Source organism: Cyanistes caeruleus, chromosome 1, assembly GCF_971803275.1.
Source record: "Cyanistes caeruleus chromosome 1, bCyaCae1.hap1.1, whole genome shotgun sequence".
Classification (NCBI taxonomy): Eukaryota; Metazoa; Chordata; class Aves; order Passeriformes; family Paridae; genus Cyanistes; species Cyanistes caeruleus.
In genome coordinates, this window is record NC_141701.1 from 15,173,105 (window position 1) to 15,193,998 (window position 20,894).

General features: G+C 37.3%; 1 protein-coding gene across 1 annotated transcript in view; it reads left to right on the forward strand.

Annotated features, from left to right (window-relative positions):
• Positions 1-20,894, forward strand: part of EIF3H (eukaryotic translation initiation factor 3 subunit H) — a 90,644-nt gene that overhangs the window by 64,129 nt on the left and 5,621 nt on the right. The window contains exons 3-6 of the mRNA XM_086879928.1: positions 9,322-9,489; positions 10,993-11,092; positions 12,472-12,621; positions 20,733-20,853. Of these exons, the coding sequence (XP_086736054.1) occupies positions 9,322-9,489; positions 10,993-11,092; positions 12,472-12,621; positions 20,733-20,853 (539 nt within the window). The remainder of the gene's footprint in view (positions 1-9,321; positions 9,490-10,992; positions 11,093-12,471; positions 12,622-20,732; positions 20,854-20,894) is intronic.

Sequence of the window (20,894 nt, forward strand, 5' to 3'; positions counted from 1 at the left end):
TTAAATGAGGAGTGGTAGTTAAGTGCTATTCCTACTGAAAAGAGAGAAGTTAATGTGGCATTTCATAGCTGTTTGCTCAGCAAGTAACAGCACTTGGACTAGATAAAACTGGTAGGCTTTGTAAAACTAGTGTGAATTTTGGGGGTTGTATCCTTCTGCATCCTGAAAGAAGCAATAGATGCTGTTTCAAGCCTTCCTGGTGCATGGGGAGGTATTGCCCTGCACAGTGGAAGGAGCAGTAAGGGCAATGCTGAAGATACAGCATCCTTTTATTTTTTAATAAAATACGTATGTAATTTTGATTTAAAGGATGTTTATGGGTGTGGCTACCATGTTCTTCTGTTTTGCCAAAAATTAGAACTTCATTGATTCTCTCTGCTACGTGTCTAGTAGTGTTATCCCTACATAATGGAGGTCACAGGAAAATAGCTGGTGTAACTTTCAATTGAAGAAATAGGTGGTAGCAATGAATTGCTATAAAGACAATTCAGGAAAATTGCTGTATGGGGGCTGTGTGTACTTCAGTGTTCAGATCATGTTTTGTGAGCTTGAAACTTAAGAACAGTGTGAGAAATTCTTGAAAACAGACTTGTGGATATTTAATACCAAGCCATCAGAAAACCACTTGCTTCATTGTGATCTGGTAAAACAAGATGAGTATTTCAACTTTAAATAAGCTGTGTAAGATGTCCTTCCACTTCTCATTGCCCTTTGAATTTCAGCAATGCAAATGCAGTGATTGGTAGAAAATACACAAACTTTGAAGCTTTACAAAGAAGAAAAATGTTTTTTCTGTGTTTCCGGGGGAGATGAGGAATTTAAAAGCCCCCAAGCCCCTTATGTGAAGTCATAATTTTTCTTCACTTACGGAAAATTTATTAACAAAATGAGACTGACTTTCTCGTGGTGCATGCTGTATGAAATGACTGATTTTCAAAATGCAGGGATTTTTGAGTTGTTTCCATTTCATTCTGTTCCTGTTCTGCTTTCAAACTGTTGAATATGAAAATCTGTGTTACATTAAAAAAGTAAAAGTGACTGTGTAATTCATTAATCTTAAAACATTTCCAATTTTTTCCAGGTAATTGAATAACCTCTCTGAGTATTTATGTAATATAAAAATAAATAAAAAATACATTAATCTGATTGACATTTATGTAGGAAAGGAATTAGTTTCACCACACATATTTGTGTTGTGTGCTTAATTGCTTTGAAACTTACATCTTAAGGTAGATATATTGTAAAGAATATGTTGATATTTTGTAAAGAAAGAGCTTACACCTGTTCACTAGAGTAAACAAGCAAAAATCAATGGCTGTTAAAGTTTAGGATATCTTAGCAAACTTTAAAAAGCCACATTAAAGGATGTGCTTTGTTGGATATGAGGTTACTGTAACACAGTGTTTTTTAACCATGATGATTCCTTTTCATGCCTTTAATCCTACTCTGCATGTTAGCAGCTAGAAATGTTCGATGCTGTACGAAATTGTATAAATATAGGTATAAGTAAAGGCTTCAAGGTGCTGAAGTTTATGGGAATATACTCCTAACAGAAAACAGTTGATGCTTTCATTAGGCATGTGATGTTTATTAGGAAATAAGATATCATCTTCCTGCTTTCTTGCAAGGAGAGTAAGATTTAGGCTGCACAGATGGCATTTGTAGTAGTACAATTTACTGCTGTCATGACAGTGTAGGCTGACTGAAACTTTTTCTCTTGATAAAGATTTTGATGTCGTATCAAATTTGTCTTCAATCAATGCAGAAATAGTGTAGTAAGCCAACTGGATGCTTAGACAAGAATGTTATTTACCTGCCATGGAGGATTAATTGGTGAGCATTTGTAAGATACTGTGAAGATGGATCTTTCTAGATAAATATGAAAAAAGTGCTCCAAAGATATGGCAGAAAGCCTTCAAATACGTTGCTTTTTCTTTTGACTATTTCTTCTTGATAATCATTGCCAACAAAATAGTTGAATTATATTGCTTGATTTTAACTTTAATTTCAAGATGCTAGTTTAAAATGGATTTCTGAATTTAAAATGCTTTTTGAACACTCAGTATTTTAATATTTCTGAAAGATAGTATTAGAATGCTTTTATCCTTTGGAACAATGTTGGATACATTAGAAGATAATTTTGCAAGTTACCTTGACAGTCCTACCCATCTTATTTAGAGTTGTCTTGAGGCTTGGGTGTATTTATTTAAAAGCAGGACAAGTTCCCATCATTTGGAGTTGTGTAGAGAATTGTGTGGTCAGTGGAATTTAGCTTGTCCAAAGGCTTATCTGAGTGTTTGCTCATGTGTTGATAAAATGCTGTAATAGGTTGATGGCTTTTATTGCTTCCTAATTCAGTGGTTGTGTGCTTAGACCAGAGCCCCAAACCCACTGTCAGAAAACTCTGGGCGAGTGCCAGCACATGTGCAGGAAGTGGTGTGCTTCCATTTGCTACTTTCCTGTTGTCCTGTCACGCACATCCCTGTGCTCCCCATTCCTTGTTTTATTAATTTGTTCTCAAAACTTGTCCTCTTCTTTTATTCCTCTCAGTGACAGAGCTGCCCTTTCCTTCTCTGCCCTGCTTTGCCAGGAGCTGTGTCCTTCTGCTAGCCCACGGGTAACACATTTACTCTGTCAAGTATCAAGGTCATGGGCAGTCACTGCTGGCTGTGCTGGAGTGTCCTGGATCCCAGGACAGTTATCCCTGTCCCTAATACCAGGGCTGTGGTCATGAGCTCTGGTGCAGCCTGTGCTCTGGCAACTGCTGGATAAACTGGTAATAGCTAACAGTCTGGAGATACAGGCTTACACTTGGGTAAGTATCTCCTGACAGAAGCCCTCCACATGTTTTTTTTATTTTTATTATGTTCTGTTACTTTTCACTGTTCACCTACTGATGGTGATATCTCCTCTGGGTGTCCTGTACTTTTTTCTGTTGAGCGCAGTTAATATCACACCAGGCTGTCATAAAACTAACATTGAGTTGTGATCAAGGTTAAAAATGAATGAATTTACTGAGATACATAATGAATTGCTACTTAGGAGTTTTTCCTCTTCTGTTTCTCTCTTTCTTTCTCATAAAATGAAGGACCTTTTAGTTTTAAAAAACATGAAGGCACTAGCAAAGCCTCAGTTGCTGTAATAAGCATTCACTCAAAAGAGATTTGGCTTGCTCTTACTAGAGTAGGTAGTGTTGGTGGCATAGATGGAGGGGATTCCTAAAGATTTGTTGTCAATTTATCTCCTAGCCTATACAGAAAATGCAGATTTGTGAATGTTCGCTTTTCTGCCACAGTTGCTAGCTCATTGGAACACAAAATTCCTTAAAAAAAAAAATTGGCCAGATATCTTCTGCCCCTTTTTTAATTCTTAATTTAGCAATTAAAATAGGGTTGAATTAAGTCTTTTGACTTGCTTTTGGTTTTGTCCTCTTACGACTATGACTCTTGGACTTTTGCCTATTTTCACGTGAATTTTTTCCCATCCAGCTGCCTACAGACCCTGGTCTGCTTAGCTTTCAAGTTTAGAGGAGGTCAGGTGCTTTCAGCCCAGTATAGCAAAAGTGCATAAAATAGAGCACTGTTTTGTAACCCTGACTTGATATTTCAGAGGAGGAAATTAATATTATTGAGGAAGGCAATATTTACTTGTAATTTTTTTTTTTCTTCATGAATAGGAGAATTGTTGAGTTACAGAGCTTGTGCATTTGTCTTGGGAGAAGTGTATATGTGTGAGGTGGTTGGATATAGATAAAAATCTGTAAATATTTGTATGCATATGTGCTGCACACTTCAGACAGAGAAATATATTTCAACAGCATCTGAAGGCTTTTTCAAATGAAACATTGCCATTGCTGGAATTAATTCTGAATTCTTGTTTCTCTTTGCTTATTCTTTTTAGTTGTATTTTTTAACCATAACAAGTTGGTTGTGGTATTCCTTTTATTTGTATCTTCACAATTGGAATTGTTATCAATAGATGCAGTTATTGTGATTCATAGTTTTTTAGACAATTAATTGAGATTGTGTGGAAGGAAAAAAATTGTTGCCTCCATAATTCTCTGTGCTAAATTAAATTAAATAAATCAATTTTCCTTCTTTTCAAATGCATACGCTGGTTCCTTGAACTAGCATCTGTTAACTTGGTTTAGTCATTGAAGATACTGTCTGAAGCATACATGTGGTTTGGCAAAGTTAATATGTATAGAAAAACCCAAATTTTTTGTGCTGTGAAGTGTATAGCACTTGTTCAGTACACATGCTACCACATGGTAGGACTTCAAAACAGATAAATTATTGTGTTAAAAATACTATCCACATTCATAGTGGTGCTATAAAAGGAACGTTTTGGCTCTTTTCCAGTATATTTTGACCAGATTAACCAAAATTTGCCATATTCATGTTACCAGTTAAATTCAGAGAAGTGTTAGCACAAAAACTGGATGCTGTCTCTTCTGATGGACTTCTGTATCCCTTGGACAGTATGCCAAGTCTTGAGTAAATTTTAGGTAGTATTAGTTCATCTGTCTTCTGGGTGCTCAGCATTCTTCGAGGACACTATTCATCCTCAGATTCATTCTGAGACAGTCTTTGGGAGGAGGCTGTAGAAGGTGAGGGAGCAGTAAAGGCCCACTTTGTTCTTGAACCAGTGACCTGCTCTCCTGAAGGCAAATGCAACTTTTGCTCTTTGAGCACAGTTAAAGGACAAATTTGGGAAATGCAGGTTGAGATAAACAGTTGTGAATGGCAGACCAAAGGCTACACAGATGTTAGTGGTTTGTAGCTTAGTTAGTGGTTTGTATCTTTTGCCCAGGGTCCACTGCAGCAAGTTGGGTGAGGAGCAGCAGAAAACCAGCCAGTGTATGGCACCTAACACTGCTACAGAGTCCTTCCACTTCGATGGGATATGGCTTTTTAGGAAGCATGTGGATTGCTACTCTTAAAATCAAATTTCTTAAGGTGTCTCAGATTATCTTTTGGAAATCAAGGCCTTGAGCAAGTAAGGTGTAATCAAATGTATCGCCTCCAGGCTGCCATTGATCAGGGTTTCACATGTCGCACTATTTACTGATAGTCGGAACGTGGCCAGGCTGAAATGCATGTCTTCTGATGGCAACAATAACTGTTTAAGGCCTGAATTTCAGCAACATGCACATGCATATGTGATCCTCTGAGAGGTGAATTCTAATGAATTTTTCTTAGTAAAAAAACAATTCAGTAATAAATAAACTTGCATAATTTGCCAGTTGTTTTTGAACTCCAGGGTTTTAGATTCGTTTGCATTTTAGAATAATGATGGGCCTTTTTTCATTGCTTCAGCTGTTTTGATCTATTCTGAAATTAGGTTTTCCAGTAGTGAAATTGTTGAGCAGATATTTTAAGGTATAGAGAACATGATTGAATTGTCAATTGTTGAAAGTGTTGAATGGGCCATTACATCAGGGCTCAGTTCTTGGGTCTTGTATCTGATATATTTTGTTTGTTTGTTTAAGGTTTGGTTATTTTATGTTTGGGGTTTTTTTTTGTTGTTTTGTGGTTTTTTTTGGTTTTTTTTTTCAGTTGGGTTTTTTTTTTTTTTTGGTGTGGTTTTCTTTGGTTGTTTGCTTGGTTTTTTTCCCCTTTTTTTTGGTTGTTTTGGTTTGGGTTTTATTTTTTTTTTTTTTTGTAAGATAGGGTATATATCTCCTATGTGTTAAAGCCCAGATGAAGTTTCTAATACTAGCAGTACTTTCTAGAAAAGGAAAACGTCTTTATGTTATTCTAGTATTTTTAAAAATATTTTACAATATTTATTAAAACAAATAAACTACTGTCAAGATTTTTCAGCCAAGGCATTTTGGTAATAGAAATTCACACAAGTCAGTTATTTTCAAGCGAGTCACCCATATTGTGCAGTTTTGCACTTTGTTTACTTTAGACAAATTATAGTAATGCTTTCTAGCTTTCTTAATTCCCCCCTGCATTTGTTTGCAAACTAACAAAAACCTGCCGTTTTAGAGGAAGGAGGGGGTCTTTTTTAATAATAACAAAAGAGAATACTTTGTTAGAAAAATTACTTCAGAAAGGTGCTCAGGAGAGGGGTGATGGCTCAGGAGACAGAGGTTGCACATTCTCAGTGCAAGCAGCACCCCTGGGAAGTGCAAGCATGGCTGTTGGATTTCCTCATCATAAGGACATCCCTGAACAAATAGATTGTTTTAAAATGTAGGTACACTGTCTAAATGTGAAAAAACCCAGCATCCTGGTCTGGCTGTTCCCCTGCCCTTTTCTTTGCTCATCTCAGTTCTGGGTGCTCTTAGACTAAGTGTCTAAGCTTTGCAAAGTGGCTTGGGAGGGACTGTGACATGAAAGAGTGAATTCATTAGAAAAAGTTCACAACTGTCCCAAACACCAGCAGACTGAGTAATAAATAGAAGGCAAGAGGGAGCTTTTGCTCAGTCTGTGCTAAGCTTGTAGGTAAAAAGATGATGTTGTGCAGACTGGGAAAATGATGTAAAGAAACAGTGGTAACGGTATCAACAAAAGCAGCTTGGGGACTGTTACCCATTTGTACAAGTTGGCAGCTTGTTGGAGCTATCTAGCTACTAATAGATGTTATAAAATATATGTTTGATTAAAAGAGTTTCCATTTCCCTCTGGTGGGGACTGCATCATGTTTTAATTTCTGCAGTTGTTTTCCCAAGGCAAAGATGTTAGCTATTGATGCTTTATTGGTTTTTGGACATTTTTTCCAATATTGCCTTCATTATCATCTAACTGCTAACAGCCATGAGAGGAGGAATTGCTGACATGAAATCTGGATGGTTTTCAGTGAGCCCTTTTTCTTCTGGCCAGTATCTCTTATGTTGTGTTACATCTCTTACATGTTGCTGGGTGTACTGTGTTTAAGAAAAGAGCTTGTCCTGGAACTTGGTTACCAGTTAGCTCTCAGAAGAACACTTTTGAGGGCATGATATGCCTTTATTCAAGGATAAAGGATCTGGATGTTTTTCCTGCTCTTGAATATTACACTTCTCAAGGGGGAAATTATCTGGATGTATCAGCCACATGATTTCATAGGAATCTATGTCTAAGTATCTTTTCCCCATCATTACCGCCTCTACTTTGAGAGTGCCCACCATTAAAACAGAATTGCCACTGCAAGGAGCAGTCTAGCTCAGCTATCTAAAAGTCTACATTTCATTTAATTTCATTTAATTATCATAAAATATGTTTCAGCTGCTTTTGAAAATCCTTTCTAGTTTTTCCTCTTAATGACTTCATTTGGCTACAAAGGATCTAACTATAATTTCATTTTTTAGCATGTTGTAGCAAGTCATGTGAGAAACAAGTCATTCCTGCTTTCCACACAGATACACCTTTGAAAAGCTTCTTTTAACCAAAAGAGTTTTTCCTAGCTACATTTAATAACTCGGCCATATACCTTTTCAGTTCAAAATCATGGTTACAGCTGGAGTCTTTTAGTTTGTTTTGGAGGAGGTTTGTGTTCTTGTTTTAATTATAAAATTTAGAAACTTACCATCTTCACTTCCAAAAAAATCCACAAAAACTTTTCAAGTTTAAGGACTAAGCCTCTTTGACAAACTAGATCTTTGCTTTTGAGCCAAACACTGAGATGCAAAAGAATTGGGCTCTGGGTAAGGAGCTTCAGCCTGACCTCTATTTCTGGAAGTAGTACAATGAGCTTGCTTTGGTCTGGCAGGAGAGAAGGTTTGCATATTGGAAATAGGTGTTTGATCAATTGTGCAGGCTGCCCTGAAGAGTGTAGAGGCATCTCTGGATTTGCCTTGGTTTAGAGACAGGCATATTGAGCAGGCCTCTCCTTTCCTGCCTGTGTTAGGGCATTTCAGAGCAAAGCCTGGGTGGTTTTGCTGTATTACTTTCAGGATGCTGTATTATCATGGTGCCCTGGATGAAACACAAATTTCAAGTCATTTCTGTTAAGATACGATGGTATAGAATGCAATCACCAGCATATACTGATAGAAGAAGTCTGCAAGGGTTTCTGTAAGTGTATGTAGGTTACCTCAGAAATACAGTCAGTCAGATATGGCAATTTAATGAGAAGGGCCAGAAGACTGCAGAATGTAGTTTGTGCTGCAAGAGTGAGCGATAAGCTGGAAAAATATTCGTCCAGTCTTGAAGAATGTCGACTCATATCTTTAAATAATATGTGTGGATTTTTTTTCCCTTTTGAAAGGATATGAAGTGGGGTCTGAAAATGTAGCACATTCTGCAGCTAATTAATTAGTGTTTCTTTTATAGTGAATATCGTAATTCTGTCTGTAGAAGTCTTGAAAAAAATTAACAAAAATGATGGGGGGTGTGTGTGTTATCTTGTAATTTTTGCAGCTGCAGACAAAACTTAAGGACTGTATGATGTTGTTGCATTTGATTTCCTATGAGTTGGCTCAGACTCTTGGTTCATCTGATAATCACACTGATTTCGCTTTCCTTAAATTTAACCAGCTAGTGTCTGTCTGTTTAAAAGGTCTGATAAGTGATAAAGTGTGTTGTTCTGTTTGATAGGATTTATGTTAAATATTCCTAACTAGAACTCTGCTCCATGAAGATGATCTGTTTGAATTAAGCATTTAATAGAAATAGGATTTTTGTATTGGTGCAATGAAACATTACAGCTGTTGGTGTAAAAAGCCTTACCAAAAATACATTCCCTAATGCTTAAGGTAACTTGCAGTATTTAGATATATGTGTATTATAACCAATAATATGTACATCCATGCATCCTTTGCATTTATATACACCTAAAAATAGAAACAATGTTGAAAATTGAAAATAAAAAGCAATCAAAACTATCTAACAGCTATAGCCAGTTCCTCAAGCTCTGATACAGAAAATGTAGTTCTATGTTGTGAAAAAGACACAGTTTCATACACTCGTAAAATAATTCTCCTTTTGATTCCAAAAGTTACCTAATTTCAGACAGTATTGCAACTTAAATCACAATAAGTCTTTGTTACTAAATGGTAAGATGTTACTGCTTAATGAAACCCAGTATCAGATTTTTTTTTTTTTAATGAATGAGGAAGGTAATGCACACTGTAAATGATGTGTAACAGTTCACTGATCACTTTAGCAATGAACTGCAGCTGAAAGAAGTCTGCTTACTCAGGCTGGTGTTACTTTCATTCTCTGAGGAAACTCTGGATTTTAATGAAGATAGTCCAGCGAATAAACAAATTTCTAGGCAGTTGCAAAAATGAAAATAAAATAGAATTTACTCATTTAATATCAATCTTTCTCTTTAAATAGTACCAATTATGTAAGTTTACTTTTTAAACATACTTTTAATTTAATCCAGTTCAATACCAGATGGAAATGATGCGAAGCCTGCGCCACGTAAACATTGATCATCTTCACGTTGGCTGGTACCAGTCCACATACTATGGCTCTTTTGTCACCCGTGCCCTCCTGGACTCCCAGTTCAGTTACCAGCATGCAATTGAGGAGTCTGTAGTTCTCATTTACGGTTAGTATGAGGTTTCCTTTATTACTCTTTTCCCCTCTTAATATTATTACTACTATTTTTGTATTCTGTCTTTTGCCTGTAAGAGTAGCCTGGCAGGCCTTTTCGAGTAAATACCAACCCTGTGTCTACGGCAGCCTCAGCAGCAGCTAAGTCTAGACAGGGTTTCCTTCTTTCTGTTTATTTTTCTTGCTATCAGAGCCCTGATGTGTACGTTTTGGAATGCTGGAGTAGCTGCTTCATTTTTATTCCTTCATCTCCCCTCCCTCGTGGAAGGGGCTGGTGGAACCCGACCAGATGTCTAACAAACCCCGCTTGCTGGCGTGTCTGGCTCTGTACGTGACTGACCAATCATCACACGAATTGCCAAGTTTTTTTAATACCTCTGACAGAAGCATACAAAACCTGGACTGTTTCTTAGCACAAAGATTTTTTTCTTTTCTGCCTATTTAATGGTGTTTCCTCAAGCTCTCCAGACCAGATGTTCTGTGCTGTATCAGAACCGTAGGCAATTTAACAGCTTTATAGCCTCCCCCTCCCCAAACACTCACAGTTTGCCATATCTGGCAGACTTGCATATAGTTTCCAGCTGAGAAGTAAATGTAACGTCCTGAGTATCTGTCAGAAAAAATACTAATGAATACGATCAATCTTATGAGCTGCCCCAAAATTGTTTCAGTATGTTAACAATTGGATTACAGTAAAGAACAAGTTGTTAAAGTATACTTATATTGGCTGGAAACATTGCATCATCAGACCTTGATGAATTTTCCACTTGTTTCAGTCTATTTTGGTTTTCATTTTATCACCGATTGCTAAAAGTTTTACTGTGTTAAGTTTCAGACAACATGAATGTTAACACAGCTTTTATTCTCCTGTTGGCATGCTTCAGCTGTTATCGTGCTGCAAGTGTTAAGCTTCTTTGTCCAAGGAATGTAACAGTTTGTTTAGAAAATTTCCCTCTAAATTCAGCAGAGTATATGTCAAAGCAAAACAAATCTTTGTATATACCAGTTACATTGTCATGCACAAAGCAGCATGGCAGCTTCATCTGAATTAGCTTATTGCTACTCTAAAATTACATTTTTATCATATACAATGTTGTTTAATGAATGTTTTAATTTACTGCAAAAATGATTGGAAGGAAGAATCTTTATTTAAATTAGGTCACTTTTACATAAGTTCTATGGATAATTAATAAAAAAAGGAAATGTGAATTTGACCTTTAATGGGGAAATAATATGAGTAGAATGGATCAAGATTCCCCCCAAGTTCTCCAATGCTAAGTTTACTAATTGGTGTCACTGTATATTGCTGGTTGAATTTTACATAACAGTGCAATAGGACTGCCTCTGTTATAGTGTCCCCTTTGTGTTTGTTGTCTTAATTTTCCTTTCACTAAGGCTACTTAGTAATTTTCCTCCTGTTTATGTCATTCAGATACTTAAAAAGAAAAAAGCAGTCTGGGTTTGATAATAATAGGCTTCCTTCCATTTTTAATAATAGATCCTATTAAGACTGCCCAAGGGTCTTTGTCACTGAAGGCATATAGGCTGACTCCCAAACTGATGGAAGTTTGCAAAGAAAAAGACTTCTCTCCAGAAGCGTAAGTAACTTCAAAGAATGTTTCCTCATGGGGTTTGCTGAATTATTGGGATGCAGAACGGTACCTGGGATTATGAAACGCTGTGTTTTAAAAGCTCAGGTAACAACAGTGTGTACTGGGGAGAACCTGTGTGGGCAGTGGTAATTGTGCAGTGGCACAGTGGGCTGAGAAGGTGTGAAAGGCCAGCTGGGCATTTCCAGGAATGGGGTTTGGGGCTTGTTAGTGGGTGTGCTGTAAGGACCATGGGGAAGATAGCTGTATGTGGAAACATAGCCAAAATCAGAAAAAAAAGAAACGGAGGGAGGGAAATAACTCATCTGTCTTTAAGCTCTTTAATTTTTCTGCAGAATTAAAATAGAACAGGTATTCTGGAATAGTTGTCCCAGTGTATTTACTCCAAATTAACTTCCCCATATGGACATAATCTTCTGAAGTAGACTTCTAAATCTGTTTCAAAAGATTAGCTAGTCGTTCCAGGTCTGTAGGCCTTAGCATCCTTTGCCTCCAGCTGCTTGCTGTTCAATAGCAAAGGCACAAACACTTGTTTGAATCACTTTTTTTGAGTCGAGGGAAAAATGTATTCTTTTCATTGCATGGTGTCTAAAACCGTAATGATGAACAAACAAATCTCTGATCAGTCAACAGAAAAGGGGGGTGGAGGCAAAAAGCAAAAGTTTTTGTTCCAAAATGCAATATGTATTTATAAAGTAGCAAAGGCTCTATTTCCTTAGAAATTTCTAAATCATGCTTTTATCTCCAGATTTTATGAAAGATATTACTGTCTATTTACTTTATTATGAAGCAATAGCAATAGTTTTTTATGTGTATATTGTAAAAAAATACACACTGGAAATCAATGTTTTAATATTCACTACAGAATTTAATTATTCCAAAAGATACAATATTTTGTGAAAAATATTTTGGTCAATAAAATTTTTAATTATTCAGGTATTGGGAAAATTGCTTTTCATTGTAGTAATGGTATTTAAAGGTACTTCAGCATCATGTGGTAATTAGCTTCAGATCTGTTTAAGAAAGACTGATGGCAGGAAAATCAGTAAAATATTTTGGAAGGGACAGAGTTAATCCTGTCAGTACAGTCTCTTGCTGGAGACTTTTTCACGTAGGTATTCTATTAACAAGCAAGGCAGCTGCTTGTCTTACGGGAGTTTTTTCCTAGAGCAGCTTTTCCTAGTCTTTGTAAATGTGTGGTTTTGCCATGCAAATGTTTTCTTAACAAAACTTGACTCTTGTTTAATTGTGGAATTATGAAAATCAAGAATTTTTACAATATTATTGTTTGTTGGAGCACCAGTTCAACAAAGAGAGTAAGAGAGTTACTGTTTATATTAGTAAATATTCCATAACTTTTTTCACAGCTTGAAAAAAGCAAATATTGCATATGAAAACATGTTTGAAGAAGTGCCTATTGTAATTAAGAATTCATACCTGATCAATGTGATGTTGTGGGAACTGGAAAAGAAATCTGCAGTAGCCGATAGACATGAGTTGCTCAGTCTGGCTAGCAGGTAAGTACTTGTTACAATAATGGATGTACTTTTATTCGCTTTCCCAAACCACAGTTTAACACCTTGGGAGAAATCCCAGTCTCATTACAGTCCATAGAAGCTTTGCCTTGACTTTTAATGGGGTTAACACTTTACCCTTCATGTTCTTTTGCTGAAGGAAAAACTGCATGGTAAAACTGTAGCATTAGATTCACAGACTAAATTCAGTCTGTAAGCCTCATATGCTTTATGCAGTGCTTGAAATGTATAAATTTTTCAGAGGAGTGTGTTTCTTCAATAAAATATGGGCACTCAGAAAATTCAGGCAAATAGATCTATTAAAAAATTGGTTTTGTTAAATATTCCTTAAGTAATTACATAAACAATTTTTTATAAAAAAGAAATTGCATTTCTTTTACTTGGTAGCAGGATGAATTTGAAAATAAAATAATAAGGGCTCTGAGAAACTGGCAAAAATGTCACTGATTGTCAAGCAGCATTCATGATATCAGAAATAGTTTTAAGAGTTTCTAAAATTATCTTCTCATAACTTTGTCTAACAATAACTTCTTCTGGTGGCACTTTACCCTGAAAATACACTTTTGATAACAAAGTAGACATGACTTCTAGCAATATGAAAAAAAAGTTGGTGGTATTTAAATCTTATGCAGCACAATACAATTGGATTATTATTGGACTGTTCAAAATAATAATGTACACAAAATAATGCAGTATCTTGTTGCATGTTGAACCTGGGTTGTATTCATTAATAGTTTTTTGGGGTAAAACACTTTACTTTGACATCAAGGTATTGTCTGTCAAGATTCTGATCCTAGTGGCCTTTTTTCTTTTTCCTTCTTTGTCCTGCTCCCTCTCCCTCCTCCATGATGTAAGGCCAAAGTTACTGGATCTGTATTTCTAGTGGTCCCTATGTTGCCTAAGTTAGCAGAAATTTTCCTCTTTCTCTACTTGACCTTATGTGGATGTTCTGAGGGATCTCATAGCTTTTAGAGAAAGTGATCAAGAGAGAACAGGTATAGGGTTGAACTCTACTGGGGTATTTACGCATGCCACAAGTAATACTTAGTCAATAATTCTGTCCAGTAAAGTTGTTACTTTGCACATTGGAATTAATGAAGAATTCTTGCTGAGATACTCATCAGTCTGCTGGATCCTGCAGGTGTTCTGTAAGTCATTTTCTTTCCATTGTCAAAGATCACAAAGTTTTTCCCATTAGGGTGAGCACTGGATGTAGGAGATGACAGTGATTTGATTCTTTGTGAGCTCTATCACTTTATGGTGAAAAGGAAGCCCGTACTGAGGATACAGAAGGTTTCCAGGTAACCTGACAGCATTGCCCTCGGTTGTTTCTTTGGGTTTCCCCCTGTGTAAAGGTCTGGAACTACCTGGCACCCTGGATCTAATAAGGGCTGCTGCTAGTGACACAATACAGTTCTGGAAATGGAAAGTAATTTGAACAGATCACAAATCACAGCTTTACGTCTTACACAGTAACTGTTCTGTGCCACTGTCCTGACTCAAGATAAAAGATAAGAACTGTACAAATTACTTTCTGTTTTGGTATTAAATGTCTGGTGCAAGACAGGCTTTTGTGTTGGTCTTCATATCAGTAAAGGGAATGAGAGGTGAACAAGAGAAATACCAGCCCAAAACGAAAAACAGACTTTCCTGGCAGATTTTTCAAGTTCACCTGGTCTCTTTGAGGACCTTAAGGTGCTTAGTTTGGTTTGAAGGAGAGAAAGTTTTGGAAATTACTCCAGTGGGTTGTTTAGAAGTTTTTGTATGTGTCCTTTTTTTAATATTTGATAGCTGCTTTTAGTTATTAGGCAGGTTACATTCAATGATATCTTATATTGATATAACTGGCAAAGCAGGTGGCAAATTAAAGCATTTTAATGCTGCTTTATTCAAGGTTAGGTGACTTGTACTGCCTGCTGAATTTAGCTAGTTTTTACTTGAATTCAGCTACTACAAAGGTTACTCTGTGAAAGCATATATTACCTGAAGTAGGGATTTCAAACCTCCATATTTAGGAGTTTTATTTTCACATTTCCTTATTTTTCTCTTTCAGTAGTTTAGGCTAAAACATTTCAGATGTTAACATAACAACATTTAATTTTGGTACATATCTTCTTCACTTAACTTTGCTGTTGACAGTAATTTCAAAGCTACATTTTTGGTTTGGCTTTGTTTCTTCTCTTAGTTTGTTTTGTTTGATTGTGTGTGTATATTTTATTTTTTGTTTTGCTTTTTTGTTTGTTTCAGTTATTTGGTTTTTTGTTTGTTTTTGGTGGGTTGTTTTGTTTTGGTTTTTTTTGTGGGGGTATTCATTGTTGTTGTTTTATTTCTTTGGAGTCTCAGATTTGTTAGGCTTTTGGGGGTCTTTTTTGGTACCTCGGGGAGCATCCCTGAACTTTTATACTCTCTGAAGCAATGATTTTGGCAAAGAAATTATTTACCCATAGTTCCTCTCTCTTCGGGAGAGTTTGCTTCATCAGGATTTTCACATGTTCAGCTACCTTGTCTGAGTTTAAAGCTCTACCTATTTGAGGTACTTTGCTTGCACTATAGTATCTTTCTCCATTTGAAGTATATTTGTGATAATTGTATATAGTAATTTACTTTATTGGACATAAAGTTGTGTTTCTCTTGTGGCATGTGAATTGACTCAAGTACTCTAGGCAAAGAAGTTGAAGGCAGACTAGCACAAGGCTGGCAAGTAATAGCAAGTAAAGGTCTTTACTCAAACAGTTATTCTGCTACCCTTAAGGACCAAAATGTCTTGAAGACCTTGGAGAACTGCCAGTCTTTTGATACAGACTCAAGAATTAAAATCCTGTCAGATAATGTTCCAGATCTTCAGAGAAATAATTACAACCAAGTTTCTCATTCTCATCCATCTCTTCGTTATTCTATTGATGATCTAGTTTAAATTAAAAAAAGCTTTTTTGTGGTCTAGCTTCATAATGGGGTTGTTCTATAATATCTCAATTTGTCTCAAGCAATTTTTCTAATAGTGTGCGTCAGTAGAAGCAAACATGTGCTGAACATTTACTGCACCAACTTCTACTTGGCAGTTATGTTTTTTAAACATCAGATGCAGTATTTTTGCAGAGGTAACATAAGAAGAGTTGCTTTGGCTTTTAAAAACAATATTAACCTTTACACATTTCACTGCTTATTCAAAACTCTCAATGTGCTTAATGGATTATTAAGATAATTAAGAGAATCTCTAATTTGCAGGTGGGGGAACCTGACATGGAGAGAGAGAGAGTAAATGTGTTGCCCAAAGGCACACATCAAAGTCAGAATAGGAAACAAAATGGAACTCAAGACTCTTGACTTACATATCTCGTTCAAACAAAATCCTCTTAAACAGCACAGGTTGAACTCAGGCTGAAATGCTGAGATGCAAACAAGTTCTGCTAAGTGGTGGGAACATACCTTACAAATTTTTAATCAAAAAGATGTGCTTTGCCCAGCAGAATCTGGGCAAATTTCTCTAATCCACCCAAAGCTGTTCCCACCAGGAAAGTTCTGTACAGGATGGCACCTTTCCCAAAAAACAGTGTCTGAGAGGGGCCTCAGTGGAGCTGATGGAAAGTGGAAAAAATGAGCAGCAGATACAGCATTTTCTAATGCTTCCACTTGCTGTTCCTTGTTCTCATCTTTCTTAGCCATGGTACAAGCAAAATAAAATTAAATAAGTGAGGGGGTCCAACTACGACAATTGTAGGCAAGTTTAGGGGGCTGTCTTTTTTGTACATCTCCAGCTTCAGAATTGTTCTAGCCCAAAATTCAGTGCCTGGGTTCAGCACTGGGACACGGGTCTCAGAGGAACAGAGGGACACGGCTCCACGGGCTGTGCCAGCTGAGGCCTGGGAGTTGTGCCTAGAGAAGGCAAAACTAGTGAGCAGGACATGGGCACTGTGAGCTATGGGAATTGCTGCTTCTCTTTGAAGCTTGGATGTCTGACTTGAAGCTTCATTTTGGGTGTTTCAGACCTTTAGCAAGTGTGTCTGGAGTCCTTTCCTGATTAAAAATGCTGAAGTAAATATGGGCTTCATGTGTAGTTCCCCATTATGAATGCTACAGAATCGGAGCCAGTTGGAGGTTCCAGTCCCAGCTGCTTGCTTTGTTTCTCCCCACTACCCTCATTTCGTCTCTACATCCCTCCTACCCTCAAAGATTTTTATTTCCTCATCTGTTTTAGAACATGGCTGTACAAATAGCTTTTGTGGAATAGTCTGATGGAAGAAGTCAGACTCCCACTCCTCCCTTCCAGCCTTTGCCTCCCCAAAAAAATAAAAAAAAAAATAAAAAATATGGAATCCCCAACAGGGGGTGTTTTTGCATTTACAGTAGACTGTTTCACTGAAAGTGTTTGAAGTGTGCCCACGCAAACAGCTGAATCCATACAGCTCAGAGTGCTGTAACCTTTGGGCAGAGAGAGAGAGGCAGAGAGATACTGCTTCTGGAACCTCTTAAACTGCCTTTGATGGCAACAGTGAACTGGACCTTTGCTCTCCTTAAAATAAATCTGCAAAGGGAAGCTCTGGTGGTATGAACACTTCCTTTCGAAGAGGAAGGTTTGCATTCAGGTCTCATAGCCATATCTGTACCCTACGAGGATGTCCTTGTGCAGTGAGTGAGCTGTGAGTTCAGTTAAGGTATAGTTGTTGCTTTCTCCTTCTGTGGATGCTGGAGTGCATCACTGCCAAAGGCAGGCTCTCCAGCACGAAGAACAAGACAGGAAAGACCATCAGTGTTATCTGCAGATTAGGCTATTCTACTCACAAGTTTCTACTTCTCAGAAACCTCAGAATTAATTGACCCTTGTATTTGATAATTTTTAAACAAGGAATCAGAATTAAACCATCTGGCAATTGCCTGCCCTTATACCTGCCCTTGTGGGTAAACAATTATACCCCATCACATGTAAGGCTGTTACAGAAAAAATGCACAGCTTAGAAACTGCTTTCCAGACTACAGTTTCTAGTGTGTTTTATGAGGTAAAGAGGCTTTGACAGTTTTCCTTTGGCAGTTTGTATGTGTTCGTCATTTTGGGGCTTTTTTGATTATGCTACCTAAGCTACACAAACAAGTCTCAAATGATAATTTTCCAAAAGTTCTATGGGTCACTCCTTACTGGTCCATGATTCTGGTAACAGCTGTGGTGAAGGAGTGCTCTCACATTGTTCTTAATTAGATGTGTAAGAATCCACATAGCAGGTACTTTTTCTGATTTTTAATTTTTTCCCCCTCTTTTATTAACTATATTTCTTCACAAAAAAGAACACAGTCCCCATGTGAGAGGGGGGCTTTGTGATGCTTAGCAGGAAAGCTGATAGTTTTCTTACATGAAGATTCACTGTACTAGAGGAGTGGTGGTCTCCTGATGCTATCTTAATGTGGTGCTGTCTTCCAGCTCAATTCAAGGGTGCTCTCAGATCATCACCATGGTGTGATCTCAGACCTGATTTGTTTCAGATGAAACTAAACTGAGAAGAGGCTTTGGGAGGATAATTACTGTGGCTCAGCCACTTTCAGATCACTGGACCATGTCAGTAGTGATAAGAATCCCCCCCAAACACATGTAGCATGGCTATTGGTTTCTCAGCACCAGCTGTTTTGCTTTATAGATCTGTTTCTGTTGGTCTGCATTAGTCGCTAATTTGAATTTAAACTCAATTTAATTGTCTCTTTTGCTGAATCTGCTGACTGAAATGCAGCCATTGAAATTGCAGTTTCTTTATTACTGATCCCCTCAGAACAACAAAGGCAAGTGCTGAGCTCCACATTGTCTACACTTGACAGTCACAGAGCCCTGTAGGGAAGTGAGTGTAGGTAAGGATGCAAGCAGCATTTACTGGCACCACTTTTTAAAATATATACATATATTTAAAAAAAAAAAAAATATTTTTTTTAGGTGTATTGATGCATAGTGGGCATTTAGGTACGTGGCAGTGTGGTCTTGGAGATCTCCTGTAGGGAGTGCACAACATATGGAGGTGTCTAAAGCACCGTTTGGGAAAATTAAGTGTATGATGAGCGTTATGGGCTGGAGCAATAATTAAGTTTCTAAGTATCAGCAGAATAAACTTCAGCTGAATAAAACTTGCTTAGAGATCATACATACACATTTTTATTAACTGCTTCCTGTTTGTCTATCTTTTAAAGAGGTGGAGTGAAAAAGGGTATCAGCCATATGAGAAGTGAGGAAAAGCCTGGTCCTGTATTTGCAGCATACTTATCACTTCATGTCTCAGTTCACATCTGTTTAAGTTATCTGTTTTTTGTTGCCCTGGCAATGAGAGCAAACACTGTGTTACTGCAACTTCTGACAATAACTCTCTGTTTCTGTACTCTGTTGTACTAAGCTGGTCCCAAAGAGATTCACATAAAATTGTTCTTTGTAACCAGCTATATTTCACATGGACACTATCTGTAAAATAATTATTTCTTTCTGTTGTGCACATACCTTACAAAGCTATTAGTGTATACCTACACAGGCATTTCTGATAATATCCAGTTCTAGCACTAACTCCATATAATATAAACTCTATAAAAAACTGAAAACATGTATGCCCCTGGCCATGGCAATATTCCATAGTTTTAAATATCATGTGCTTGAAATGTTCAACCAAAAAAAAACCCAAGAAATTTAAAAATAATTATAATAGTGGCGCCTTTCTTGCTGCTGTGGAGCTGAAATCCTCACCATCTGCCTCTTTACGCAACTGAGATTTAACACTCTGGCTTGTAAATAAATTGTGGTCTGAAGTTCCTGATGCAGACCTTTGTTCAGCAAGCAGCTCAGTGAGAGAAACAGCTGTTCTTGCACTCAGAGATAAGGGTGCCTCCAGCTCTGTTCACTGCAGGTATTCCTAAGTGCATGACCAGCTTCTGTCTCCAGCTATGAGTTCTATGGATTTGGGGAATAATTTACACTTAGAGAGGAATGTGCATAGTGTTACATGCGTGGCTCCCTTTTGACTTTTTGCCTGTTTCTCCAGTCCATAGGCTGTAGGATGATAGGAAAGCATTGTGAAAGGAGAATCTCTGATAACATGGTGAAACAGTCATTGAAGGATGTGATTCTAACATTGAAGTGTAACAAACTTTTAAGTGGAAAGAAACTCTCATGAATATTAGTGGACTTCAGTTGAGGAAGAGATTTTGTTGGTCTTCAGCCAAGTAGGACAACAGAGCCAACAAACCAGCTTCTGATCAAAGGGATCAAGAGAGAGCAGAAAGTGTCCTTCTTTCACTGCTCTATTCTGTAAACACAATTTAGGAGGATGTCTCCATGAGCACTGACCTAAAAACTTCCAAAACTTTGACTTGGAAGGTATACCTTAAGTTGAACATTCCTGAAAAATACTGAATCCATTGCTAAAAATGGTAACAATAAAAGTTGTTTAACAGACTGCATTTGTCTGGCCAAGGCAGTAGATCGCATAACTGGAACTGGACGCGCCCAGCCTGCTGCTTCCATGTTGCCTATGGTATGGAATGTGGAGCTGGCTGGACAGGATGCAGCACTCCCTCTCAACAAACCAGGATCAAACCATGTCTGCTGAACTTCCAGGCATGGTTTGATAGACTAGTTAATGAGATGGAGATCTGAAGAATATTTAACTATGCTTATTCAGAATAATATTTATAAAAGGAATAATTAAAAATTTGTGAAGAACCAAATTCAGGTAGTGAATTCTAAAAAATAATTTGAAGCCAAACACTTTGAGCACATCTCCTGGAATGTTGCTTGAGTTTCATGTCACAAAAGCATCAGACCTTTTCTTTTAGATGTATGACCAGCATCTCTAATAATTGTAAATTAATGCAAGCCATTGTTTTTTCATTACTGTGAGGTTCCTGGAAAGACCAAAACACTTGATGTTTGCAGTGAGGCAAAGATGCCAGAGGAGAAGACGCCGTGTAAAATATCATCAAATAGATATATGTACAAAGGTATTGAGGAACTTAAAAATTTGCAAATGGTGCCATTAGTGCAGAAATACAGTTCAAGAGACAGAATGAGTTTTTAATTTTAAATCTTTGTTTTTAGTAGTAAATTTAATCTTTCATGAATGTTTTCCCTCTTTCAGTAATCACCTTGGGAAGAGTCTGCAGCTGCTGATGGACAGAGTGGATGAGATGAGCCAAGACATTGTTAAATACAATACCTACCTGAGGAATGTAAGCAAGCAGCAGCAGCAGAAGCATCAGGTGGGTAACATGGAGAAAGCTAGATGAGCACTTTTTTCCCC